The 23,379-nt window shown below is 56.7% G+C and overlaps 1 protein-coding gene across 6 annotated transcripts; it reads left to right on the top strand.

Annotated features, from left to right (window-relative positions):
* Nucleotides 1–476: 476 nt before the first annotated feature.
* On the top strand, nucleotides 477–21,943 carry Podn (podocan). 6 transcript variants are annotated; one of them, XM_087214826.1, is made up of 13 exons: nucleotides 1,565–1,682; nucleotides 2,113–2,167; nucleotides 5,620–5,671; nucleotides 8,036–8,352; nucleotides 9,238–9,331; nucleotides 10,550–10,614; nucleotides 11,819–11,928; nucleotides 12,464–12,620; nucleotides 12,889–13,004; nucleotides 14,050–14,707; nucleotides 17,409–17,557; nucleotides 18,506–18,714; nucleotides 20,978–21,943. In XM_087214826.1, the coding sequence occupies exons 4-12, from the start codon at nucleotides 8,041–8,043 to the stop codon at nucleotides 18,687–18,689; spliced, it is 1,845 nt and encodes a 614-aa protein (XP_087070952.1). In that variant the 5' UTR covers nucleotides 1,565–1,682; nucleotides 2,113–2,167; nucleotides 5,620–5,671; nucleotides 8,036–8,040; the 3' UTR covers nucleotides 18,690–18,714; nucleotides 20,978–21,943. The 6 variants fall into 6 exon arrangements, with proteins under 6 accessions (XP_012922708.2, XP_021103666.1, XP_087070952.1 ...); XM_013067254.3 differs by lacking the exons at nucleotides 1,565–1,682; nucleotides 2,113–2,167 and adding an exon at nucleotides 477–946; XM_004869227.4 differs by lacking the exon at nucleotides 2,113–2,167 and having other exon boundaries at nucleotides 1,571–1,682.
* Nucleotides 21,944–23,379: the final 1,436 nt, after the last annotated feature.

Raw genomic sequence — 23,379 nt, 5'->3', positions numbered from 1 at the left:
CTATTTCAGTGAGCGCACTAGGGAGTGGGCGTGTGGTGTGCCTCATGGCTGGCCCTTTACACACCCTGCCCCTTGCTGTTGTACCTTCCCTATGGGGTTGGGATGATAGGATGGGTTTTAGGACAGCGCCTGGCACTTTGAATGCACTTGGTATGTGCTGGTTCTCATTACCCTTGAAGAGTTTAGTTCCTGGCCATTCAAGCCAGTAGACTTGTTCTCTCAGTTGAACTTGAATCTGTGTTCAGGAGAAGACAGAAGATGTGTGTCTGTGTTGGTCCCTGTCCAATCCTCTGAATCATACCAGTGCTCATTAGTATGAACTCAGAACTGGGATTTGAGGACAAAGGCAAAATATTTCCCTTTTCTGCTCTCACTGAATTCCTGAGTTATGGGTGTAAAGGAAACAGAGTCGTGGGTTCAAACCCAGGCTCTACACTTGCCTGCTCAGACTTGCCTGTTCCCACCATGGGCAGGGCTGTACGGAAAGGTGGACTCAGTTCAGAACCCCTTTCTGAGGCTGTCTTGTTCCTTGGGAAATGGGGGAGGCAGCAGGCTTCTTTCACAGAGTTGTGAAAAGTACAGTGATGTATGTGATGCTTAGGAACAGGATGCCTTGGCGGCAGCCGCGACTAAAAAAGCAGGCGCTTTAAGGGAGCCACACATTCGTTCAGGGCCTTGGCAGTTTAGCTGAGCAAGAGGTATCACGTTTGGTTTATTTATCCTTCTCCCTCCCCAAGAATCAGGGGAGGCAGCGCTGGGTGCCCTGCCCACAGGCCAGAGCAGGTATGAAGGAGAGGCTTGTACCACCGTGGAGGTGCCAAGAACCACCTAAATCCAGCCCCGCCGCCTGCACCAGCGCAGCCCCTGGCGCCGAGCAGTGTTGCTTCAGCTGCTAGTACTTAAGGCTCCTTTGCTTGGAAACAGTTCAGCTCCCGGGAGCAATAAGGTACCGCGGGTTCACTGTTAGCCCCTGTCTTTTCGACTGGCATCTGCGTTCCCCCGACGCCCAGCCCAATTTACCATCTTTCAAGGGTCACCAGGTTGTGGGCCCAGGGCCAGCGGGTGGGGGCAGAGGGCGGGAGGAGAGCAGGGAGTTTTCCGGGAAGGGGCCCTGCAGGGTCTTGGCTGGCGGCCGCATTCATCACGGCCCAGGACCCCAAGGTGGGAGAAGAAAGGGAAGGTACTCGCGTCCGGACGGGGCGGCTGCGGGATGCTCAGGCCAGAGGAAGGAGCTGGGCTTGGAGACACTGGGCGGAAGAGGCCTCTCTCTCTGCTCCCCTTCAGGTGCGGGGCCTAGGCTGGTGCCGAAGGCTGGGGCGAGGCCTTCAGGTCTCAGTGGGGGCGCGGTGCGCCCGGCCCGCCGGGGCGGAGAGGAGCGGGTGGGCGGCCGGCCTCTCCGGGAAGTGGGGCCCGGCCCGGCCCAGCCCAGCGCCAGAGGGTGCAGCCCCCCTCCCCGGCCCAGGGGAACCCTCGCCTGTGTCCAGAGGAGGCCGGCGTCCAGCAGATGCACGCGGGGGTGGCGGGCGGGGGAGAGGCGGGGAGGAGAAAACTCACAGCACAGCTGGCTCAGCGAGCGGCGCCCGGCTGACTTGAATGGCAGGAGCCCGCGCCCGCGGAGCGCAGCCGAGACTCCGGGCAGCGGCTTCGGCCTGTGGGGCGCAGCGCGGCACCGGGCGCAGCAGGTACGGGGCGCGGGCGGCGAAGTGGGCGAGGGGCCGGGGCCGCCGACCCTTCCCGCCTCCTTCGGACGGCCCGGGAGCTGCCCGGGCGGAGCCCCGCGTCTCGACCCTGCACCGAGGGCGCGGCGGGAGATGTCCTCTCGGGATACCACCCCGGTACCGGGAAGACCCCCGCAGAGTCCCTTCCGCCTCCCTGGCCAGAGTCTGGTCCCAGCCCCCAGGGCGCCCTCCCCGGACGTGCACATCTGGGAAGAATCTGAGCAGATTGGGGGCCGAGTGGAGGGGTGCGGGCTGGCGGCTGGAAAGGTGGGGGTAGGTGGAGCTGGGGAGGGGCGTGGACCCCTCTACTTAGACCCCAGGCCGAGTATCTCCGCGTTTTTCCGCATCAGTTCATTAGGGACCCCAGCGAGTCCAACCTCCGGTCTCTTTACAGACGGGGAGACTGAGGCCCCGGGAGGGGCAGGGACCCCGCCAGGGCGCGTGGGCAGGTGAGAGCACTCCGCGTCCGCCTCCGAGTCTGCTCCAGGCCAGGGCCGCCCCAACCCAGCGCTCAGCTGGCGGCCTGGAGTCCTTCTGTCTGCCTAGGTGGCTGCTTCCCGGCCGGGATAGCAGCACGGAGGGACGGGGAGGGCAAGAGGAGAGATCTTGCCCTCCCGCTAAAGTAGTGGAAGCCCCAGGTTGTGGGTTCCCAAACCACCAGCCTGGCCTGGGGTGGGGGCAGGGGCAGGGCGGGATCCTGCCGTTGGGACACCTGAGGCGCTGTCAGGTGGAAGAGGGCTGGGGCTGGGAGGCCGCTGGAGAGAAGCAGCTGGCGAGACAGGAGCCAACCTGAGCGTCTGTGGAAGGTGAGGCTGAGGTCTGTCGGGCTCCAGGAGGTGTGAACTGTGAGAGCCCGAGCGCCCTGTCCCTCAACCCCTTCTAAGGAAACCTTGGGGTCTGGGAAGTCAGGAGGGGCCGGGCTTGCTCCCTGGGCTCTCAGCTCTCCCGGGCAGAAGGGCCAACCACTCAGACGAACCCCAGCCAGTGACTGCTCTGGGGATTCTGGCCCCTCGGTCAGTTCTTTGGGTTCAGGGCCCAGTCTGCTTCTAGCCTAGAGTGCAAGTTAAGAAGTATCAGATTCACATGACTGTTTTCACATACTCTTGTGAGAGGATGGTTTGTCCCTGCTGTATGAGTCTTGGGTAGGCGTTGCTAATGGTAGCACCTATAGGCCTTCAGCTCAGGTCGTACATACGTGCTCAGAGCCCTTGATGGCTCCCTATCACCAACACTTATGCACAGCGCCTGATGCCCTTGGCAAACTGTGCCTGCAGCTCCACCCTCTATTCCTGATTTTGCCTCCTTAAACACACTTCCCTCCCTCCTCGTCCATCTCCTCTGAGGCATTTGCTTGTGCCTGTCCTCCCCTTCGTCCCCTTGGAGGTCTGCACAGCCTTCAAGACTAGCTCAAGGCTCTGGGCAAAAGACAAATCTGAGGAGTGAGGACAGATACAAGTGTACACATTTTCCAACTCTGCCTTTCACAGATTCATTCAGTAAACATGTCTTGAGTTCCCACTCCATGCCTGGGAGTTAGGGGAGGCTCTGTGGAACCCTGAAAGATGCAGCAGGGTGTGGAGTTCCGTGGGAGCACCAAGGAGCACCATACTCCAGCTGAAGGAGCAGGAGAGGCTCCCCGGAGCAGGGGTGTCTGAGGAGATTACCAGGGAAGGGCAGCTGGGAGGGGGGCTTTACACTTGTGTCCTGAACCTACAAAGTGGGAAGACAGACTTTTAATCCTGGGGTTTCTCTTGGCATCACAAGATGTAGCAATGTGTGGCCTAACCCAAGGAGGGCGTCAGTGAATTTTTCCTGAACTCGAGTGGGGGAGGAAAGTGGAGCTAGGGGCTAAGGGTCTGCCTCTCAATTCAAGTTTCCCTTCCTTCTTCCAGTCCTTCCCTAACCCCCCACGGAGGGGCTTGGGGTTTGCTTGGCAGCGTGTCCGAGTGACTTTCCCAGTAACGGTAAACCTCAGTATGGCACTCCTACTTTTTGCCAGCACTGGGCTGGGCCAGCTTTTCATTTAATCCTTGTAAGGAGTGCCCCTTTCCATTCCTAACTGGTGAGCAGAGGCTCCAGGAAGTGAAGCGACTGCTCCAGGCTCATACAGCAGTCAGGATTGGAAATCATGTCCTCCTGTCTCTATAGCTCTGCACCTGAGGGAAAGCTTACTGCAGGCTCAGCTGGCCTCTGTCCCAAGGGCTTGTATTGTCCTCACCCGGTAGACTTAAAGCTCCTGGAGACCAGGGATCTGCTTGTCTGCTGTTTTCCCCACACACTTCCTACGTGTCTGTCACTCAGAAGGGGTCTCGGGAGCTTGTCTTGCTCAGCAGTTTTAGGAGAGCAAAGGGAAAATGGAGAGATGGGGCAGTGGTGTGGCCAAGGTTACACAGCGAGCCACGTGGTAGAGCTGGGGCTGCCTGGGCTCTGTGCTTCCCATGTTTGGGAAGGCTGGGGAGGAGGGGGAGGGGAAAGGGAAGAGGGGAAAGGAAAAATGATGAGAAAAGGAAAAAATGGAAGCAAAGTCTTTGTAAATAGGGAAGGGGGGAGGGGGAGAAGGGCACACAGGGAATGGGGGAAAAAGAAGAACCAAGATGCATCGTGTACAGGGACAGGCACCCAATGATAAATGTGAACGAATTGTATACCGAAAATGTACCAATAAAGGAATTTAAGCAAAAAAAAAAAAAAAAAAAAAAGCTGGGGAATAGGAGGAGCCCCTGGGGCTACCACTCTCCCACCACTCCCTGAAATCTAGTCCCGCCTCTCCATCCCTGCAGCCAGCACCTCTCTCTCTGCCTGGAGCAGGGTCTTTATTCCTCGCCCTTGCATGAATTGCACAGCCTTGCAGGCCACCCCTGCCGAGCCTGCCTGTTACACTCATGTTTTCCAGGGACTTCTCATCTTCCTGAGACAAGGCTGACACTCTGGCCTTGTGGGGCCTGGGCTTGTGGCTGCTGTGTCTGCTCTTATCATTCCCAGTACCCACATGCCACCAGCCAGTCTGGTGAGCTTCCTAGAGTTCGCAACATGGGCTCTCTTGCCCTCAAGCTGCACACTCTGACACCCCGTTATCAGAATCTCCTGGGCACAGGTACTTCAGGATCTTGTAAGTCCCAGGTCACACCTACTTCCCCAGCCAGCTTTGCTGAGCCCTATCTCCTGTGTCACCCCAGCTTCTATTACCCTTCTCCTTCTGCCAAGGCCCAGCCTCCAGGAGGGCTAGACCAGCCCTCAGCTCTTCTGAGAAGTCTTCTCTGGCAAGATGAGGCGGCCTCCAGGTCCTCAGCTTCCCTCCATTATAGCTCTGAGGACCCTGAGATTATCAGGCTCAGTTTACACATAATGCTATAGATGAGGACCATCTAACAGAAGTCTAATGTGAGCTACAGATGCAATGTAAACTTTTCTAGAAGTCACATTTAAAAGAGTAAAATGAAACAGGTTAATTTAATTTTGTTTAACCCAGTATATCTACTGCATTATCCAGTAATCATAAAAATAAATGAAAATTGTTGTATCATTAATATTAATGAGGTATTTTATATTCTTTTTTGTACCATGTCTTTGAAATCCATAAACACGGCAGTTTATACTTACAGCACACCTCAGTTGGAGCTTGTCACTTCAGTTGCTCTCTAGCCACGTGTGGCGAGTGACTACCAGAGTGAGCAGTGTGGCTGTGACCCTCTTAAGGCCGGGAGCCCATCTGTGCCCCCAGACCCCATCCATGCTCAGCCCAGGCAAGAGCAGGATAGGATGGTGCTGAAGACCTGGGCTGGAGCTCAGCTTGGCCATTCAAGAGCAGTGACACTGGCTGATGCTCCCTGATCTGTAACGTGGTGATAAACACAGCTTCAATATAGTTCAGAATGTTAATATAAATTAAATATTTGTACAGATGCAGTTTACAGATCCAAACTGAAGACGAGAGAGGAAGACCAGCCTGTCTAGTAAGTGCACAGGATAGGAGGGGACCTGAACTCCTTCCCCAGATCCTTCTCCGCAGCCTCCTGCCCTGAGAGAATCTGGGACCTGGACCTGTGCCTACCTCTGTTGCAGTGGGGACAGGGAGGGGAGAGGCTTGCTGTGGTCTAAGGCTGGCAGCTCCGGGGTTAAGGCTAGAGAGCCAGCTGTAGGCTTTGTAATGTGCTGGGGTAGTGATGGTCTGCAGACTGGCATTTGGTAAGCGCCCTGGGGCAGCACAGGTGTGGCCGGTGGGTGTCATTCACTGCTGCTGCCTGACCTCTGGAGCCCAGGAGCTGTCTGCCAGGGGGCTGGGGCGCAAGTCTGCTTAGGCCAGGTGGACCTGTCGGGTCGAGGAGGCCTGGCTGCCACCCCTCTTCTTCTCATACCTTTTCCTTCTTGGACCTCATCCTCCTAGGGACCCCTTTACACTGCTACCCAGGTCTGGGTGGGCAGTGGTTATTGGTACTGGGGTGTGCTGTCCCCTCCAGAAAGAAGGCATGGCAGTTATCTCACAGCACAGGCCTGGGTACAGACAGGGCTGCACTTCGGAGACTTGGCTGACTCTTGAGGAAGAGGAAGCAGTATCTGAAATACTGCAGCAGCCCCCAGGGCTGGAGGAGCCCACAGGCGGCCAGTATGTATCTCTGGGACCAGCTGGGCCCAAGCTGCAAAGCCCAAGTGGGGTCTGGGCAAGGGAAGGGGGAGAAGCAGGGACTCTGGAGTGGGGGATAGTATGGTCAGGAAGTAGAAGATGTTTACTGAGCATTCAGTGTGTGAGCGTAGCATCTCACTGAGTCCATGCCTCCCCCTGAGGACAGTTCTGTTAGCGTCCCGAGGGCAGATGAGAACCTGAGATTAGGACTGTTTCAAAACTTTCCCTGAGTCACACAGCTGCTGAGAGCCAGTGAGATCACAGCCCTGGCCATGTGGCTTCAGGGCACATCCTCTTGACCGGACAGCAGCGTCTTGTCAAGCTGTTTCCCAAACCTGCCTAGGCCCAGGCTCTGGTCAGACCCTTCTACACGCTCTGTGGGTTGTGGTTCCCAAGCTAGTGGGGACCATGTGCTCTGCTCCCCAGTGGACACCCTTGAGGCCCCCCACTTCCCACCCTGCAACTGGAGTACTAATGTGCAGTCACTACAATAGCCATGGCGGGTCCTTGTCGCCTAGTGAGTGCTGCCGGGTGCTTTGAGCCTGGTGCCTTACTGACTTCTCATAGGGCTGTGAGTTTAGACGGAGCGTCTGCATGCAGATGGGGAAGCTGGGGTTCAGCATCAGAGCCACCAAGTGGTGGAGGTGGGACTCAAATAGGGCTGTGGGACCCCAGAGTCAGGGCTCCTGACCACTACCTGTCATGACTCACCACGCCCCAGAGACACTGTCTTTGAGGCCCTGAACAAGAACTTAGGCCCCCATCCCTGAGCCAAGCCCAGGTCCATGGGGCTGCTGGGACAATGTCACTCCCGCATCTTCCTCAGGCAACACCCCTTCCTGCTATACCCGGGGACCATGCTGGGGCGTGGCTTCCTGCAGGTGGCAGCTGACATGTGAACACATTAGGTCCCAGGGAGGGCAGCTGAGCATGTGAACACCAGGAATGGGATGTGGGAGGTCACGGGGGCTCCTGTACCAGGTCTGTGCTTGGCCTATGTCCAGACACCGAAAGCTGCTCACAGCCCTGTGTGTGAATGACACCCTTGAGCATTCATAGTTCAACTAACGCTGAGCCCTGAGTCATCTCAGAACCTTTCGTATGTCATACCCTGGAGATGGTTCCCAGAAAAGACGTTGCTGATTGCACAAGAGAGTGGAAGGAGGCAGAAGGAGCAGCCTGTGTGGGGCATGGAGGGAAGACCCACATGGGCATGGGATGGCTGGGAGAGGACAGCTGGCAGTCTGCGGGTCCCAGAAGGGCAAGCTGAAGTGCTGAGACACACCCACTGGCCTGACCCTCCCTGGTTTGTGGCTGCTGGAGAAGGGACAAGGGCTCCCTGCACTGCCTGTACCAGGGGGCAGGAGCTCAGCCAAGTCCAGGTCCTGGCTCATCTTCCCCTTCTGTGAAATGGGGGTATGGACTCCATGGGAGCCAGCCTGGTGAGAGCTATGGAAGTGCAGACCTGCCTAAAGAGTAGGTTTCACCCCACTCCAACATCCAGAGGGCAGTCCTGGTAGGGGCCCAGGGGGAGAGAAGTCAGCAGGCCAGCAGGGTGCCAAGGGTGGGGTCCAGCGTGTGTGCTGCCTATGCCCCAGAGGGCTCCATCATGACTTTTGAGGGCCCTAGCCATGTGCCCAGTGTTCCTAACAAGTTGGCCCCGGTGCCAGGGGGATCTGACTGGACCCTTCTGCAGGCACCATGGCCCAGAGCAGAGCACTGCTGCTGCTCTTGCTGCTGCCGCCGCAGCTGCACCTGGGACCTGTGATCGCTGTGAGGCCCCTGGGGTTTGGCCGGAGTGGTGCCCACAGCCCAAGCCCTGAGGAGAACGAGTTTGTGGAGGAGGAGCCTGTGCTGGTCCTGAGCCCCGAGGAGCCAAGGCCTGGCCCTGCCACCATTGACTGCCCCCGGGACTGTGCCTGCTCCCAGGAAGGGGTTGTGGACTGTGGAGGCATCGACCTGCGTGAGTTCCCAGGGGACCTACCTGAGCACACCAATCACCTGTCCCTGCAGGTGAGGCTGATGTTGCACCAGCGGTCACCGGGGGCTGCTCCCTGCCCTCATGGCTCCCCTCCCAGATCCCCTCCCTGTTCACCCAGAGCCTCCAGGTCTTGTGGCCCCTCAGCCCCATTCCAGGGTGCTGAATAGGTCTGATTCGTGGTGTCCTGGCCACCCAAGTGACAGCCTGCTTGATGTCTGGCCACAGAGCACTGAGACAATGTGGTCTGCTTATTCACTGAGACGGCTCTGGGCTCTGTCTCCTGGTGGACACGTAAGGGACCTGCAGGCAGCTGTCCCTCTCTCTGAACAGGCAGGGTCCAGGGCCAGGAAAATCAGAGCCAAATGACCGGCTCAAGTACTCAGAGGCTTCGAGCAGAGAACCCTCCCCTTGAGAAGTGGGCTTGGCCTCCCAGACTGGGTGGGCTCTGGGGCACCCAGGATGGGCCGCCGTACCCTTTCAGAGGAGGTCAGGTCCAGTGACCCTCCAAGGCTCACACGACACTAGCTATGAACCTGGGCTAGGTTGGCCCATGTGAGGAAGGGACAAACTGAGGACAGCTCTGATGAAGTTCATCTGCCCACTTACTCATACACAGCCTGTCTCTTGGACACCTGCCCGATGCCTCTGGTCTTATGTGGGGTGCTGAGCACTTAGGAAGGACTTGGACATACCCTGCCTATCAGGTGCTTCCAGTCTGTGGGTATCCAGGTGTGGGGTCCTTGAAGGTAGGACTTACATCTTTGTGGCCACTGCTGTGCCCCAGGTATCCAGGGCCTGACTGTCATGGAGGAGAATCCCAAGGCAGGTACCCAAGACAGGGACAAGTGCCTAGGATGGGTGCTGAGGGTAGATGCATCCTTCCTCCTCCTGCTGATGCTGCTTCCTCATTGCTCTAGAACAATCAGCTGGAGAAGATCTACCCTGAGGAACTCTCCCGGCTGCAGTGGTTGGAGACTCTGAACCTCCAGAACAACCGCCTGACCTCCCGAGGTGAGGGGTCACCAGAGTCAGGGGACACCAGGTAGAGGCTCGGGGTCCTGAGTGGTGCTAGGCACCCAAGGGGTCATATTGGCTCTGTAGATGCTGGACTGTGGGAAAGCGGCTGGCCTGGACTAGGCTGGCCATGGAGCTGTACAAAGACTGGCTCTACACGCAGCAGGGTTCCCTGAGGCTACCCAGAGCCACCCCTGGGCATCCCCAGACCTTCTCATAGACTGTTCAGTTCACAGGGCCTTTAGATTCAGACAGCTGGAGGCTTCAAACTTAAATTTTTTTCTGATAGCAAAAATAGTATATTATTAAGATAGAAAATTAGGCAAATTAAATGGAAAGAAAAAACTCATAATGTTGTCACATTGAATTAATCAGTGTGGGCATTTTCATGTATTTCTTTCCATGTTTTAGAAAAAGCAGCTTTACTGAGGTATAACTTATATACTGTAACATTTGCTCAACTTATATTACGATTTGATGAGTTCTAGTAAGTTTATGCAGTTATATAATCACCATCGAGACAGTTCAACCCAGTCATTTTTTCTTAGCAGTTTTTTAACTTCACAGCTGAACTCATTCACAGACAGATAACCTTCATGGTTTCACTAAATAGTTCACTCATAGCGCCTCTCATGTTGCGAAAGCCCTCTCTGGCTGTCATTTTACACCCTGCAGCAGGGTAGCCAATGTAGCATCGCTCCATGGTTTATGTAACTGTTCCTGCTCCTTAGAAACTTGGGTGGGCCCCAGCATCTAGGGGACCAGGAGCCCAGAACTGAGTGTCAGAGGCCACCTCATCTCTGGGAAGGGCCCAGTCTGGCTGGGCTCCTGGTCATGTGACATCCATCAGAAGGGGCAAGACAGAGTCAGGTGGTGAGGAGACCCAGCTCGGCCCCACTGGCCTGTGGTTGGGGCTGGGGTGAGGAGGAGCTCTGACCCCAGTGGCAACTCTCAGGGGAGCACTCCTTCCGGGCTAAAGGGTCAGGCGAGGTTGCTCAGTCCCTCCGCAGACATTTAACTGCTTGAGCATGTGCTTGGGCCACGTGAGCAATGAGAAGGAATGCAGGGCTGGACAGGGCCATCTGGACCAACCGGGAAGGGGTTCCAGCTGCCCCTGCCTGCTTCTCTAGCAATGAGGTGGGTGTGAGGGTGGGGTGCCTCTTGTGCTCCCCTGTAGCATCTCCTTCATCCAGGGCTCTGACCTGTCCTTTGAAGGGCTCCCCGAGGAGGCGTTTGAGCACCTGACCAACCTCAATTACCTGTACCTGGCCAATAACAAGGTGAGGGCTGCAGAAGGTGGAGTGTGCTGCTCTGTCCCCCTGGCACTGTCTTCCTGGGAATTTTGTGACCTTTTACCAGCTGTTTCTGGTCTGTCAGGTCCTTGTTGCTGCTCAGACATGATCCTAGAAGATGGGGAAGAAACCATAGACTTCACCCCTGTAACCCAGGGAGATGGAAGCCAAGTCCTTCTGTAGCATCGGGGAGGGAGAGCTTGACCCACTGGGAGGGGGCACTGGGAGGGCTTCTTGGAGGAGATGGCATGTGGGCAAGGCAATGAAGTCAAATTCTAGCCAGGGCCCCCGCGGAGGGCACTGCAATAGAAAGGACAGGTGCCAGGCTCAATGGCATGGTCTGTTGTCCCAACACTTGGGAGGCTGAAGGCAGAGGATTACTTGACTCTAGGAATTTAAGACCAGCCTGGGCAACAGAGCAAGACCTTGTCATGAATGAATGAATGAATGAATGAACAAGGGACAGCAGAGTGAAGCATAAAAGCACCTAGGCTCAAAATATTTAGTGTATCCCAGAGCCCTATCCCAGCCCCTATGTCTCTGAATGCCCCCAAATTCCTGCCAGGCTTCGAGCCAGTGTGTGCCATGGCCATGTCTGAGGCAGTCTCTAGCCCCATCCATTCCTCGGGCTGAGATGAAAAGGTCCGCCTGCCTTCTTGACGTCGCCCCTAGGTATCTAGTGGAAGTGACGCTACTGCTTCCTGCCTGCAGCTCCCAAACCCCCCAGCTCCCCACCCTCGAGAAGGCCTCCTCCGCCACCCACACTGCTTGTGTGAGCCACAGATCGGAAGTCTCCTGGACCCTGAGCCTCCTTCACCCATGTCCAGCCCCTCAGCTGCCCACAGGCTCAGGTCCACCACCCACCACCTCGTGCCCCTCTGCCTCACTTCCTTCTCCTTTCTCCTCGGGGCAGCCAGAGGGCAGCCCTGCTTCTACCTCTCTACTCCCCACCCCACCCCCGGTTGAGCCCAGGAAGATGGGTGGGGCACAACAGATGCAGAGGGCCTTGCCTGCCAAGCTAAGAGCTGGGGCAGCTGGAGACAGTTTGGCTCTATCAGCGAGTGGGACAGGCTTCCACTTCAGAAAGTTGGTCCTGGTTGCCAGAAAGAGAGAAGTAAAGGGGCGCAGATGAGCAGCCAGCAGCTGGCCTTTTTTCCTCATTGGTCTTCATGCTTGACTCTTCCCTTTCCAGCTGACGTTGGCACCTCGATTCCTGCCAAATGCCCTGATCAGCGTGGACTTTGCTGCCAATTATCTCACCAAGATCTATGGGCTCACCTTTGGTCAGAAGCCAAATTTGAGGTCAGAGGGATGGTCCTGGGCTTGGCAGGGGAGAAAAGGGAGGCTGAGGTAGGGCACAGACAGACCATGAGGAGGGGCTTGCTTTGCAGTGGGCCAACAAGGCCAAGGGTTGTGGTGCAGGGGCATCTGGACTCGGGAGGAGCTCAAGACTGTAGGGGGCTCACACCTAGATGTGAGAGGACTTAGACCAGGAGGTGGGAATGGAGAGCGTTTTGTGGGAATTGTGGGCAGGGGCTGGGGCTCCAGAGTACCCTCCACAGGCAGAACCGCCCTTCCCTGGTCCTGGTGTGGAGGGGCCTGGGCTGGGGGTCAGGAACGCCTCCTTCTGCCACTAGCTTGTGGGGTGACTTCTGGTCACTGGTCCCTGGGCTGTGGAGATGGCGTCTGAGGCTCTTTGACTCTGTCCTTGGGTTAAGATGGGAGGAGAGAGTCCTGGGCCCCAGTCCCAGCCTGAGCGGAGGTTTAAGCGCTCACTAGAAGCTGGCCCAGGGCTCGGGGGAGCCGAGATGTGTGTGAACCTATGCCTCAACCCCAGGTCTGTGTACCTGCACAACAACAAGCTGGCGGATGCCGGGCTGCCGGACAGCATGTTCAATGGTTCCAGCAATGTCGAGATCCTCATCCTGTCCAGCAACTTCCTGCGCCACGTGCCCAAGCACCTGCCACCTGCCCTGTACAAGCTGCACCTCAAGGTGGGGAGGGGTGTAGCAGGGACAGAGCAGAGCAGACCCCAGGGCTGGGGCCCGAGGGTGGGGACCTGCAAAGGCAAGAAACCAGCCCACGCAGGTGCAGTGTTGCACGTGCCAGATCGAAAGCCCACTGTGGGGACACAGGAGACTGCGCACCAGGCTCCAAGTGTGAGCCCCTGTCTGGTGGCCCCAGGCCTTCCCACATCTCCCCTGAGGCCCTGCTCTTGCCGCTTGCCTCCTCACACTCTGCTCCCGATTTCTCCATCCCTAGAACAATAAGCTGGAGAAGATCCCACCTGGGGCCTTCAGTGAGCTGAGCAACCTGCGCGAGCTGTACCTACAGAACAACTACCTGACGGATCAGGGCTTGGACAATGAGACCTTCTGGTGGGTGGGTCCCGTCTCAGCACAGCCTCAGCGACACCATGGCATTGGCAAGCTCCTTCCAGGGCCTCCCCAGCCAGGCGTGGTCACGCAGCCCTCCCCACCTCCCCTGGCCGCTTTCCCTGGAGGAGAATCTTTGAGGTTCATGCTTTTGTTGCCATTTCTCGCTCCAGGAACAAGTGGTATGTCTAGGTAAAGGGCTACTGAGATGGCAGGGAGTCAGGTACTGCTGAAGGAGACTGGGTCCTGGGTACAAAATGCAAACGCAGCGTTCTTGCTGAGAGCAAATATGTTTTCATCTGGGGGAGCCCCAGACAGCCACAAAAGGCTGATGTTCAATGGTGGTCTTCAAATAAATTCCCATGAGTCAGAAATGAGGCAAAATCCTTCCTACACAAATGTATAAAGTATGATTGAAACTCGTTAATGTTCAAATTTGAAAAATATTACAATATAAGATACATTGTCATTAATCCCCCTCAAAATATCCCCCTCACTTTGAACCCACTTATCCCACGTTCTTGCCACTTTCTGAAGCTGTTCTGGAAGTCCTCTTTCTTGAGGGTCTTTAAATTGTGTTGTTGGCTGCCTCAATGTCCTGGATGGGTTCAAAAGGTTTGCCTTTTGTGGTCATTTTGACTTGGAGGAAGACCAGAAGTTGCATAGTGGATGAGCACTAATGTTTTCATGAGAGGGCCTTGCTGTTGGATGGCACCCGGAAGCAGCATCATTCACTGTAGTTTTGATCCTACTTCTTAAAGACACAAAAAAGGACTTCAAATTACTTTAGAAAGTGACAAGAATGATAGGATTAAGTTCGGGAGCAAGGGAGGGGTTGATGGCAATGTGCTTTTTACTGTAATAAAACTTTTATAATTTAAAATTCACCGTCTATTTTTACCACGTTGCATATCATTGAGTCAACCCAGAGGAAGGCTCTGGGAAGAGCTGGGTGATTTCAAGGGGTCCTCTACTATTTCCCTTGGGAATCATGGTAGGAACAGCAGTGGTGGGCTCTCCCCAGTGTCCTATTTCTCCCCTCCCCCAGGAAGCTCTCCAGCCTGGAGTACCTGGATCTGTCCAGCAACAACCTGTCACGGGTCCCTGTGGGGCTGCCACGCAGCCTAGTCCTGCTGCACCTGGAGAAGAACATCATCCAGCGGGTGGACGCCGATGTGCTGACCCCCATCCGCAGCCTGGAGTACCTGCTGCTGCACAGCAACCAGCTTCGGGCTGACGGCATCCACCCACTGGCCTTCCAGGGCCTCAAGCGGCTGCACACAGTGCACCTGTACAACAACGCACTGGAGCGCGTGCCCAGTGGCCTGCCCCGCCGTGTGCGCACCCTCATGATCTTGCATAACCAGATCACAGGCATCGGCCGTGAGGACTTTGCCACCACCTACTTCCTAGAGGAGCTCAACCTCAGCTACAACCGCATCACCAGCCCGCAGGTGCACCGTGACGCCTTCCGCAAGCTGCGCCTGTTGCGCTCGCTCGACCTGTCCGGCAACCGCCTGCACATTCTGCCCCCAGGGCTGCCCCGCAATGTGCATGTGCTGAAGGTCAAGCGCAATGAGCTGGCTGCCCTGGCGCGTGGGGCGCTGGCGGGCATGGCCCAGCTTCGAGAGCTCTACCTCACCAGCAACCACCTGTGGAGCCGTGCCCTGGCCCCCCGTGCTTGGTCAGACCTCGCCCACCTGCAGGTAAAGGCTAGCCTGGGATGCCACTGGTGTGGCTGCCCTGAGCCGGCCCATCTGCTGGGACCAGGTGAGGGCTGGGCCTTGGAGGAGGTTCCTCTGGTACAGCCAGGCTGGGCTCAGGGTGCAGCGAGGTGAGCCAGGCAGAGGGCATGGCTGTTGTGCCCGGGTAGCCCAGACCCCTGCAGACACAGGAGTGAAGGGAGAGTGTGGGAGTGTCTGACTGACATGGCCAGGCAGATGCAGGCTTGAGAAGGAGTGAGGAGATAAGAGGTCATAGCTGCAGGCAGGGGCCCATAGTTCAGGAGGACTGCAGGGCAGTTCAGGGGGCACAGAGAGTCAAGCTTATCCACCTGCAGGGACAGGTGCTTGAAGGCTAGGCCTTGGGGTAAAGGTTGGGGGATAGGCGGGGGCATGGCCTTGCCTCAAGTCGACAGAGGGCTGGGGGTTGAGCAGGGGTCTGTCCAAGGCATTCTGGAGCTGTTCAGGGAAGGCAGCTGCTGTGGCCGCGTGCTGAGTCAGGTAGGATATCTGGGCATGAGTCAAGCCTCCAGGTGACGAGTGAAACCTCCCCTCTCAGTAAGCATGGGTGAAGGGGAGTCCTTGGCCAGCTGGGATGGAGGGCAGAGGCCCTGCCCCTGACCTGCCACAGCCCTTCTGCTGCCGGGCCAGAGCCATCTTTCACAACAGAGCTAACACAGGGTCAGGCCCTCTGCATAGCTGCCCCTGCCCCATCCTCAGAGCTTCCTCTTCTCTCTTTCTGAGGGTCTGCTCAATACCATCTCCTAGGGCAGTCTTCCTCTGCTTTTTTTTCTTCATAAGCCTTATTCCTGCAGGCTCAGGTCACCTCACTTGGTGTTGCCTGCCCCTCGGTCAGGACAGGCATGCTAGTCTCCTGTGTCTGTGGCTGTCCATGGCAGGTTCATGGTCACTGCATGTAGAGGGAGGACAGGAAGAGCCATCACCTCCACTGGAAGTGCTGTCAGGACTGGGACATCTGCATGGAGTGTGGGATGTGAGTGGGTGAGGCAGCTGGTCCTGCAGATTAGCTGAGGTCTCTCCTCATCCAAACAGCCTTGCTGAGACCAGGGTCCAGCTACCTATGGCACCTCAGGGTGTTCCTCAAGAGCCAGTTCTTGAGAGCCCAGAGCCCGCTGTTTTCTCCTCCACACCTGCCCGTCCTGCTGGATTTTCTAGTTCACTGAAGGGACAGGGTGGCATCCGGGGAAACCTGGAAGCTGCCTTTTCACCTCTACCTGCCTCCAGTGGCCCCTCAGCACCTGACCCACTGTACTGCCTTCACACTTCTTATTCTGTCTACTTCTCTCTAGCCTGTTTCCAGGCCCCAGACCAAGCCACCCATTTCTTGCCCAGATTCCTAGGAGCTTGTCACCGTGGTAGTCCATATACCAGCAAGAAAATCTTTAACAACCACATACCCTTTCATGTTCCTTATCCCCACTGCCATGGCTGTCAGGGCCTGCTCTGCCAGCTGCAAGTGCACCAGGCCCTTCTGCTGGAGGCCCCTCACCTTTGCTCGCAGGAGACGCCTGCCCCTTCACTCCATGATTCTGGACCCAGCCCCCACCATGTTCCAGACACAGCTCCAAGAGTGGGAAGCCCATGGGGAGTTAGATGGAAGCCCTCTACCCTGCTAGACGTATACCTAGGACACAACTTGGTTGTCACTTTTCTCTCTACCAACAATGGGCAGAGAGAATGGGGGAGTTCAGCTGGGAATGCCTGGCAAGATGAAGAGAGTCTTCCTCCTACAGAGAGGTGGAGCCGTGTCTCAGTGGAGCCCACGTCCCCTGCACCGAGGGCCACTGAGGACATTTGGGATGCAGGAGGAAGTGCTAACATGGAGAAACATGAAGGGCACCGTGTGCTCTGGGACGCGGGACAGCAGGGAGCCCTGAGCTAGGAGGAGGTTACAGAGAGGCTCCCTAAAGTGCATGAACCTGTGCTCCCCTTCAGTCCCGAGGCCATCTTGCCCAGCTTCCTGATCCTGACTCCCAGCCTCTCAGGGTTGGGAAGGGAGCTTGGGGACCACAGGGCTGTGTCCACCCAGTCCCATGTGTGTTCTGCTTCTGTGAAGCCCAGCCCATTCCCTGGTTGATGGTTCCTGGACTCCAGACACATGATAGCTCCGAGCTGACCACCTCGGGGTCTGGCCATTGTGCCAGGGTCACCGCAGGCCTCGTGTCCTCACACGGGCCTTGCACATGTGGCCTTTGAGGTCAGTAGGTGAGCAGTGCCCCCGTGCAGTTCTTTCCACCCCCACCCAGGTTTGATGGGACAAGATTCAAAGGCTGGATGATCCCCAGCCTCTGACTTGTATTAGGCCTTAGTCTGATGAGAGTGACAGATGTATTAAGAAGGCCAGGACTGTGATGCCCAAACATCTTGGCTATGACTTTATATGTGAAGGCACAAGGGTATGGGTAGGACCTATGTCAGTCATAATAAGTGTTTGGATTCAGGCACACCAGGTTCCAGCCTCTTACAGGCTGTGTGGCCTTGGGTGAATCACTGAGTGTCTCTGAGCTTCAGTTTCGCCATGTGGAAAATGGAGATCGTTTAGACAGACCCCTCTCCTCAGCAGGGTTATATGGTTTAGATTGGCTGGGGCCTTGGCGGGAGTTTTGTAAGCTGTTGAGTGCTTTGCACAGGTGGGAGTCCCTGACTCCCTTGGTCACCTCTGCAGCTGCTGGACATCGCTGGGAATCAGCTCACAGAGATCCCCGAAGGGCTCCCTGAGTCGCTCGAGTACTTGTATCTGCAGAACAACAAGATTAGCACCGTGCCCGCCAATGCCTTTGACTCCACACCCAACCTCAAGGGGATCTTTCTCAGGTAGGAAGCCCCCCATGGCCCCCCATGCACCCCTCTGGGTGTCCAGCTCCAGCAGGTCAGTTGAGGCCCACGGGAAGAGCTTGCAGGCAGAGGTCAGTGCATGCAGCCTGCTCTATTGCTGAGTGGCTATGGACCTTGCGACAGTCAGAACACACCAGGTACTGCTGTCTCAGCCTTCAAACATGGGCACAGCCCTGGCCAGGCTGATATAGTTTGTAGGTTTGTAAACGAGCCTCAGCCTCGGTAACTTTAAAAAGCAGTGCACTTGGGTATTATTGATGTTAATGTGGCAGGGAGGGACCTCAGAGATCATCTTTCCCATTTATAGCTGGGAGAGCTAAGGCCCAGAGAGCATGGATGGGGGGAGGTTGGGGGTTTGGAATGATTCAGAGGACCCAGCTCCTGGAGGATATGGGCACTTCCGTTAGAGCCAGCATGGTTCTTTCCAACACTGCCCGTACCCCCCAAATTAGCAGACAGAACAACACAGCAGAAGGCCCAGTGCTTGGGAACACTGGGTGGTGTGACATGTCCTCAGGCCTCTGGAGGGCGCCTGAGACCAGAGCTATGGCCTCTGCCATCCCTCACCTGAGTGTGCTCCCCACCCGGCTCAGCTGTGGCCCTGCCTGGGTGCCAGCCCAGACTTTGGAGCTGGCACCTGAGAGTGGGCAGAGAAGAGGCTCCCACAATGGCCAGTGAGAATGTGCGCAGAGAGAGACTTCCTCTCGCTTTGTGGATGGCCGGCCCGGTACCCTTTCCCGCTCCTGAGCTGCTGTCACTACCCTGAACAACTCACGCTTGCCACCTTGCACCACACTCCTGAACCCAGCCTTTTCATCTCGCTGTGTCACCCCAGCGGGCTGGCTTCCTCCTGTTACCTTCCAAGGTCAGTGGGTGTGGGACCCCGGGGCTGGGCTCCTGCATTGACCCCGGTTGTATGCTACCCAGGTTTAACAAGCTGGCCGTGGGCTCTGTGGTTGAAAGTGCCTTCCGGAGGCTGAAGCACCTGCAGGTCTTGGACATTGAAGGAAACATTGAATTTGGTGATACTTCCAAGGGCCGTGGCCACTTGGAGAAAGAAGAGGAGGAGGAGGAAGAGGAAGAGGAGGAAGATGAGGAGGAAACAAGATAGTGACAAGGTGACAGATCTGACCTAGGTAGGTGGTCTGTGTGGGGACGGTGCTCACTGTCCCTCACCACCATCCTGCCCTAACCCCATCCTAGGGTCTTTTTGTCCATTCTTCACCCTCATCCCCTCTTCATCTCTTCATTTTGCGATTGCATGTGTTTGCTTGGCATGTGGGAGGCGCCGGGACCGGGGTGAGGGATTGAGGTGGAACAGCAGCCCTGGAGGCTGGCATGTGCCAGGGCACCCTAATCCAGGGTGATATGTGCTGCTGTGGGAGCCAGCTGGGCCAGGTTGGGCACAGGGGTCGGGGCCTCAGGAGGGAGGTCTAGGCTGGAGCTGGGGATCCAAGCTCTGTCAGCCTTGAGACAGGCACTGAAGCTGCCGGCGGGTGGGGGTCATCGCCCAGGGTGAGTGTGGGACCTGCAGAGGAGACAGCTGGGGAAGTTGGGAAAGCGGAGGTGGAGGTGGGGCTGGGGGACAGGGCTTTGCAAATGCCTATCACACGGGTACTATACACAAGCACATGCACCAACACACTAGTCTAAGCATGCACACGCAGTCACAAACAACACCTGCAGAACACACACTGCACACACGCACAGGGAGACACACACATAGCCCATGATACATAAGCACCAACCATGTACAGACTTGCATGTATGTGCCTGCTTATAAGCATGTGCACACATGCATACCTGTGTGCTGTGCACAGGCCTTCACAGGTGGGCCACGTGTGTGCGTGGTGTGTACATGCACAGGCTTATCCAGAAGCAGGGGACTTGGCAGTGTCAGCACTGTCCAGAGCCCACTGCATTTATGCATGTGGAGTCATCTGTGCCTTCATGGGGAGAAGGGCAAGATGGCCGTGGCTGGAGGGGAGCACATCCCTTCTCTGGGGAAGTCTGGCTGTGAAGAGGTGAGGCAGGGCAGAAGGACGAAGGCAGCATGTGCTCGGGAAAGGCTCCTCTCACGTGGTGCTTTCTTCAGGGTTGGAGCTGGTGGATGCTGACTCAGGGCAGTGGGCAGGGCCTGCCATAAGAAGCAAAGTGGATGTGAGGCTGCTGTAGGGACTGCAGGAGGCCTATGCACTCCCACTGTGGTAGGAGGGTTAGAGAGCCCAGTGGCTGCAGTCACAGGCAAGTGAGTGGCTCGGTGGCTGGATATGAAGTCATATGGCCTTTAGCCTGCAGCCTTGTTTCCCCCATGCAGTACGAGGTGCTTAGCAGACCATGGAGTGGGGAGAAGGTGGACCACTGAATCCATCCATGGCTGGGCTGTGGGACCAGGAAGGGTACAGGACTAGGAGGAAGAGGAACAAGGAGGTGAAGTGCATTAAGAAGGGGTGGCTGAAGGCATGGGTCCCGAGGCCAGGCTGAGTAGGGAAAGAGGTATGGAAGGGAGGATGGTGGAGCCCAGGCCCAGTGTGGGACAGTAGCCGGGAGAGAGGTGGTTGGTCACAGAGGACATCAGAGTTGGTGATGAGTTGGCGGTGAGCTGTTCCAGGGGTCACAGGGCCATGGGAGGCTACTACCAGGGAACCAGGAGGTTGACTTGAAATAGGACCTGGGGCAGAGAGGGGCCTGCAGCCTATTGATGTATGACAGCAGCCCTGTGGGTGAGTGACGAATGGGGAGAGGCATCCATGCTGATCTCAGCTTGCATGCTAACATCTGAGTGTTGGGGTCAGGCCCAGAGGGAGTGCTCCAGAGTCCCCTTGTCTTACTCTGGGGGTTGGTTATGAGGCAGAGCTCCTTCTCCGGAGGCATCATCCTCACGCAGAGCCAGGGGTCAGCTATGGGGGTAAGCTGATACTCACTAGGATTCCATGGGCCAGGCATAGTGGCACATACATGTGATCCCAGAACTCAGGAGGCTGAGGCAGGAGGATTGCCATGAGTTTGAGGCCAGCCTGGGCTACATAGTGGGTTCAAGTTCAGCCTGAACTGCATAAGGAAACCCTGTCTCAAAACAAAACACAGCACAACCCCATACAAATTGCATGGCCCTACTAAGGGAGCTGTGGAGTCTTGGGATGGGAAAGAATCCGGCCCCTCTGGAAGACACTGGCTACAGTCAGGTCGGTTGTGAGGCCCCGGGAAGTGGCCAGAGAGATCCAAAACCTGTTCTTCTCATGCTGGCATGGGCATCTCCTCTGGGCGCCAGGCTCCCTGGGTATCTCCCTCCCCACTCATAGTACCCTGGCTTTCCCAGAGCCCCCTCAAGTGGGGGGCTGCTGGTATGGTTGGTGTGTTGCCCTGGGCGGGCCCCTGACTCTCCTCCATATTCTGCAGGATGATGGATCATGGACTCCTTTCTGCAGCACGTGCCATGTCCTGTGAGCACCATCTGCACGCTCACACAGACGCACCCAGCGCGGAACCCATGGGCCATCCCACCTGCCAGAGGCTCAACGCCATCTTGGGTCCCTACCCCTTCCTGCAATGTGTCCCACGGCCAGACAAGTACAGACACCACGCTACACCCACGCACACCCAGCTTGGCCACACACAGAGCCAGCTGCGCATCACCCTCCAAACAAACGATCCTACTCTCCAGCTCAGGCCCACCTCTGCGGACTTGCCTGCCCTCTGAGTCACACAGACTCAGGCAGGGCCTGTCCTTCCCTGGCACACTTAGCCTGTGCACACACACACACACACACACACACTCACCTGCAAGCACCCCCTACACACACACACACACATACATCAATGCCACCAACAGCTCTTGCCCCTAGCCACATGTGGCCAGGACTGCTCACTATCTGCCTGGCCTTCTGTCTGTCTGCTACCTGGAGAATACACAGGGTTATCTCCTTGCTCTGTGTCCAGGTGCTTTCTGCGGTCTGGAACTCACAAAAGCTGGCTTTTGTTCCTTTCCCTCCCTTTGGGGACAGGAACCTTCTGGATTTCTGCCCGCCAGGTGCTGAGGCAGTCACCCTGCTGAGCGCGCCCCCCCCTGCTGTGCACTGGCAGGCCACAGGCACTTTTGATGGACAGGCCTCAAGGAAGCCAGTGGAAGGCCTCCTGGGTACTCCGGGGAGCCGAGGCCATGGAGCTGGAGGAGCAGGCAGGAAGGGCCGGGCTATACCTAGGAGACACTCTATACTTAGGGCCTTCAGGGAAGTTCTGGGTGCCTTTTTTTCTTTTTAGTTTAGTTTAGTTTTTTTTTTAAGAAAAGAAAAATGATAAAAATCTCAAAGCTGACTTTTCTTGTTACAGAAAAACTAATATAAAAGCATTATCCCTGTCCTTGCAGCTGGCGTGTCTACGTGTGGTTCCTGGCAGGTGCTGGGCTGGGGTCTGCTAGGGGTGGGCAGGATACAAGAGCTGCAGCATCCTGCCAGACCAGCAGGAGTCAGGGCAGAGTTCAGTTCTTGGGGCGCCTCCAAAGGAGCTGCATGGGCAGGGGACCAGGGAAATGGGGCTTTGTGGCTGGTAAGGAGACCTAGAAGTGTACACGGACCCTCGGGTGGGTGGGAATCAGGAGATAGGACTGGGACTGCCACACCAGGCCTACAAGCCCAGCAAAGGCCCTGCCGGGCATCGGGCTGCTCAAGGCTCATTTAGAGGGTCACCTTTGCACTGAGGGGCTGTTACCAATCTGGTCTGTCCCACGGAAGTGGGAAGGAGGAGGCAGGCCTAGGAGCTGGAGCAGAGTTTCCCTAGGGGCAGAGTTTCTGTGGGGAAGAGATGACAGACAGGCCCAGTGTGGTGTCTCTGGGGCAGAGCTGGGGCCCGGAGAGGAAGCTGCAGGAGATGGCACCTAGCTCCCAGTGAAGAAAATCTCTAATGGACAGAGTTGCCCCACAGTAGAATGTGATGCCCAGGAAGTAGTGACCTCCCTGCTACTGGAGGTGTGTAACCACACGCCTGTCAAGGCTGCTAAAGAATAGATTCCTGCCTTGTGATGGGGTTGACTTGGTTGCTTAAAGGGCCTTAGAAATGTGACCCTGAGGGGCCGGGGATTTAGCTCAGTGGTTCCGGCACCTGCCTCGATCCCCGGTACCAAAAAAAAAGAAAGAAAGAAATGTGACTCTGGGAAGGACCCAAAAGCCCATCCACACGAAGGTGGGAGTGACTGGTAGCCTGCCATCTGGCCTCTCTTAGGTGCTGAGGCCTTGAGAATGGAAAGAAGTCTTGTGGTGGCTGTAAGGCCCCCAGCCCTGCAGTGACTGGGGCAGCCCAGGGCCCAGGCCCTTCCTGGACTCTTCACACCGTCATTCCGGGAGCAAGATGGATATAGATTGGGAGCTAGGGTAGAAGCAGGTGCCTTCCTTTCAAGGTGACCTTGGGAGGCTTGTCCCTCCCTGGATGTCAATGTCTTCATGGATGTCATGGTGTATGACCCTCCCAGAGGCCTCCTGCAGCTACCTGCAGCGAGGGGAATGGGGGAGACACTGGGATGCCATGGGCGTGTCCCCTCTCTAAGGCAAACCACTCACCAAGGGGAGCAAGAGTAGGAGGAAACGTGTTCCTCTTAGGGTCCCTGCTGCAGAGCACAGCCCTGGGCAGGACACAGTGGCCTGGCCACAGAGTGGTCCCTGAACAAGGCCTATGGACAACCGATTGGCACGCTGTCTTCTGCATGTGACAGCACAGACAGGGCTGTCCTCACTATGGCCACCAGGACAGGCTCATCTGCATGCTGACAGCCTCCATTGCCCAGAGTGTGGGCTCTAAGCAGACGAGAC

Source organism: Heterocephalus glaber, unplaced genomic scaffold (assembly GCF_053883595.1).
Source record: "Heterocephalus glaber isolate CG9 unplaced genomic scaffold, H.glaber_assembly_v1.0 deba00001451, whole genome shotgun sequence".
In the NCBI taxonomy this organism is placed as follows: domain Eukaryota; kingdom Metazoa; phylum Chordata; class Mammalia; order Rodentia; family Bathyergidae; genus Heterocephalus; species Heterocephalus glaber.
The sequence above is the reverse complement of the archived record's forward strand: the minus strand, read 5'-3'. Positions and strand labels throughout refer to the sequence as shown.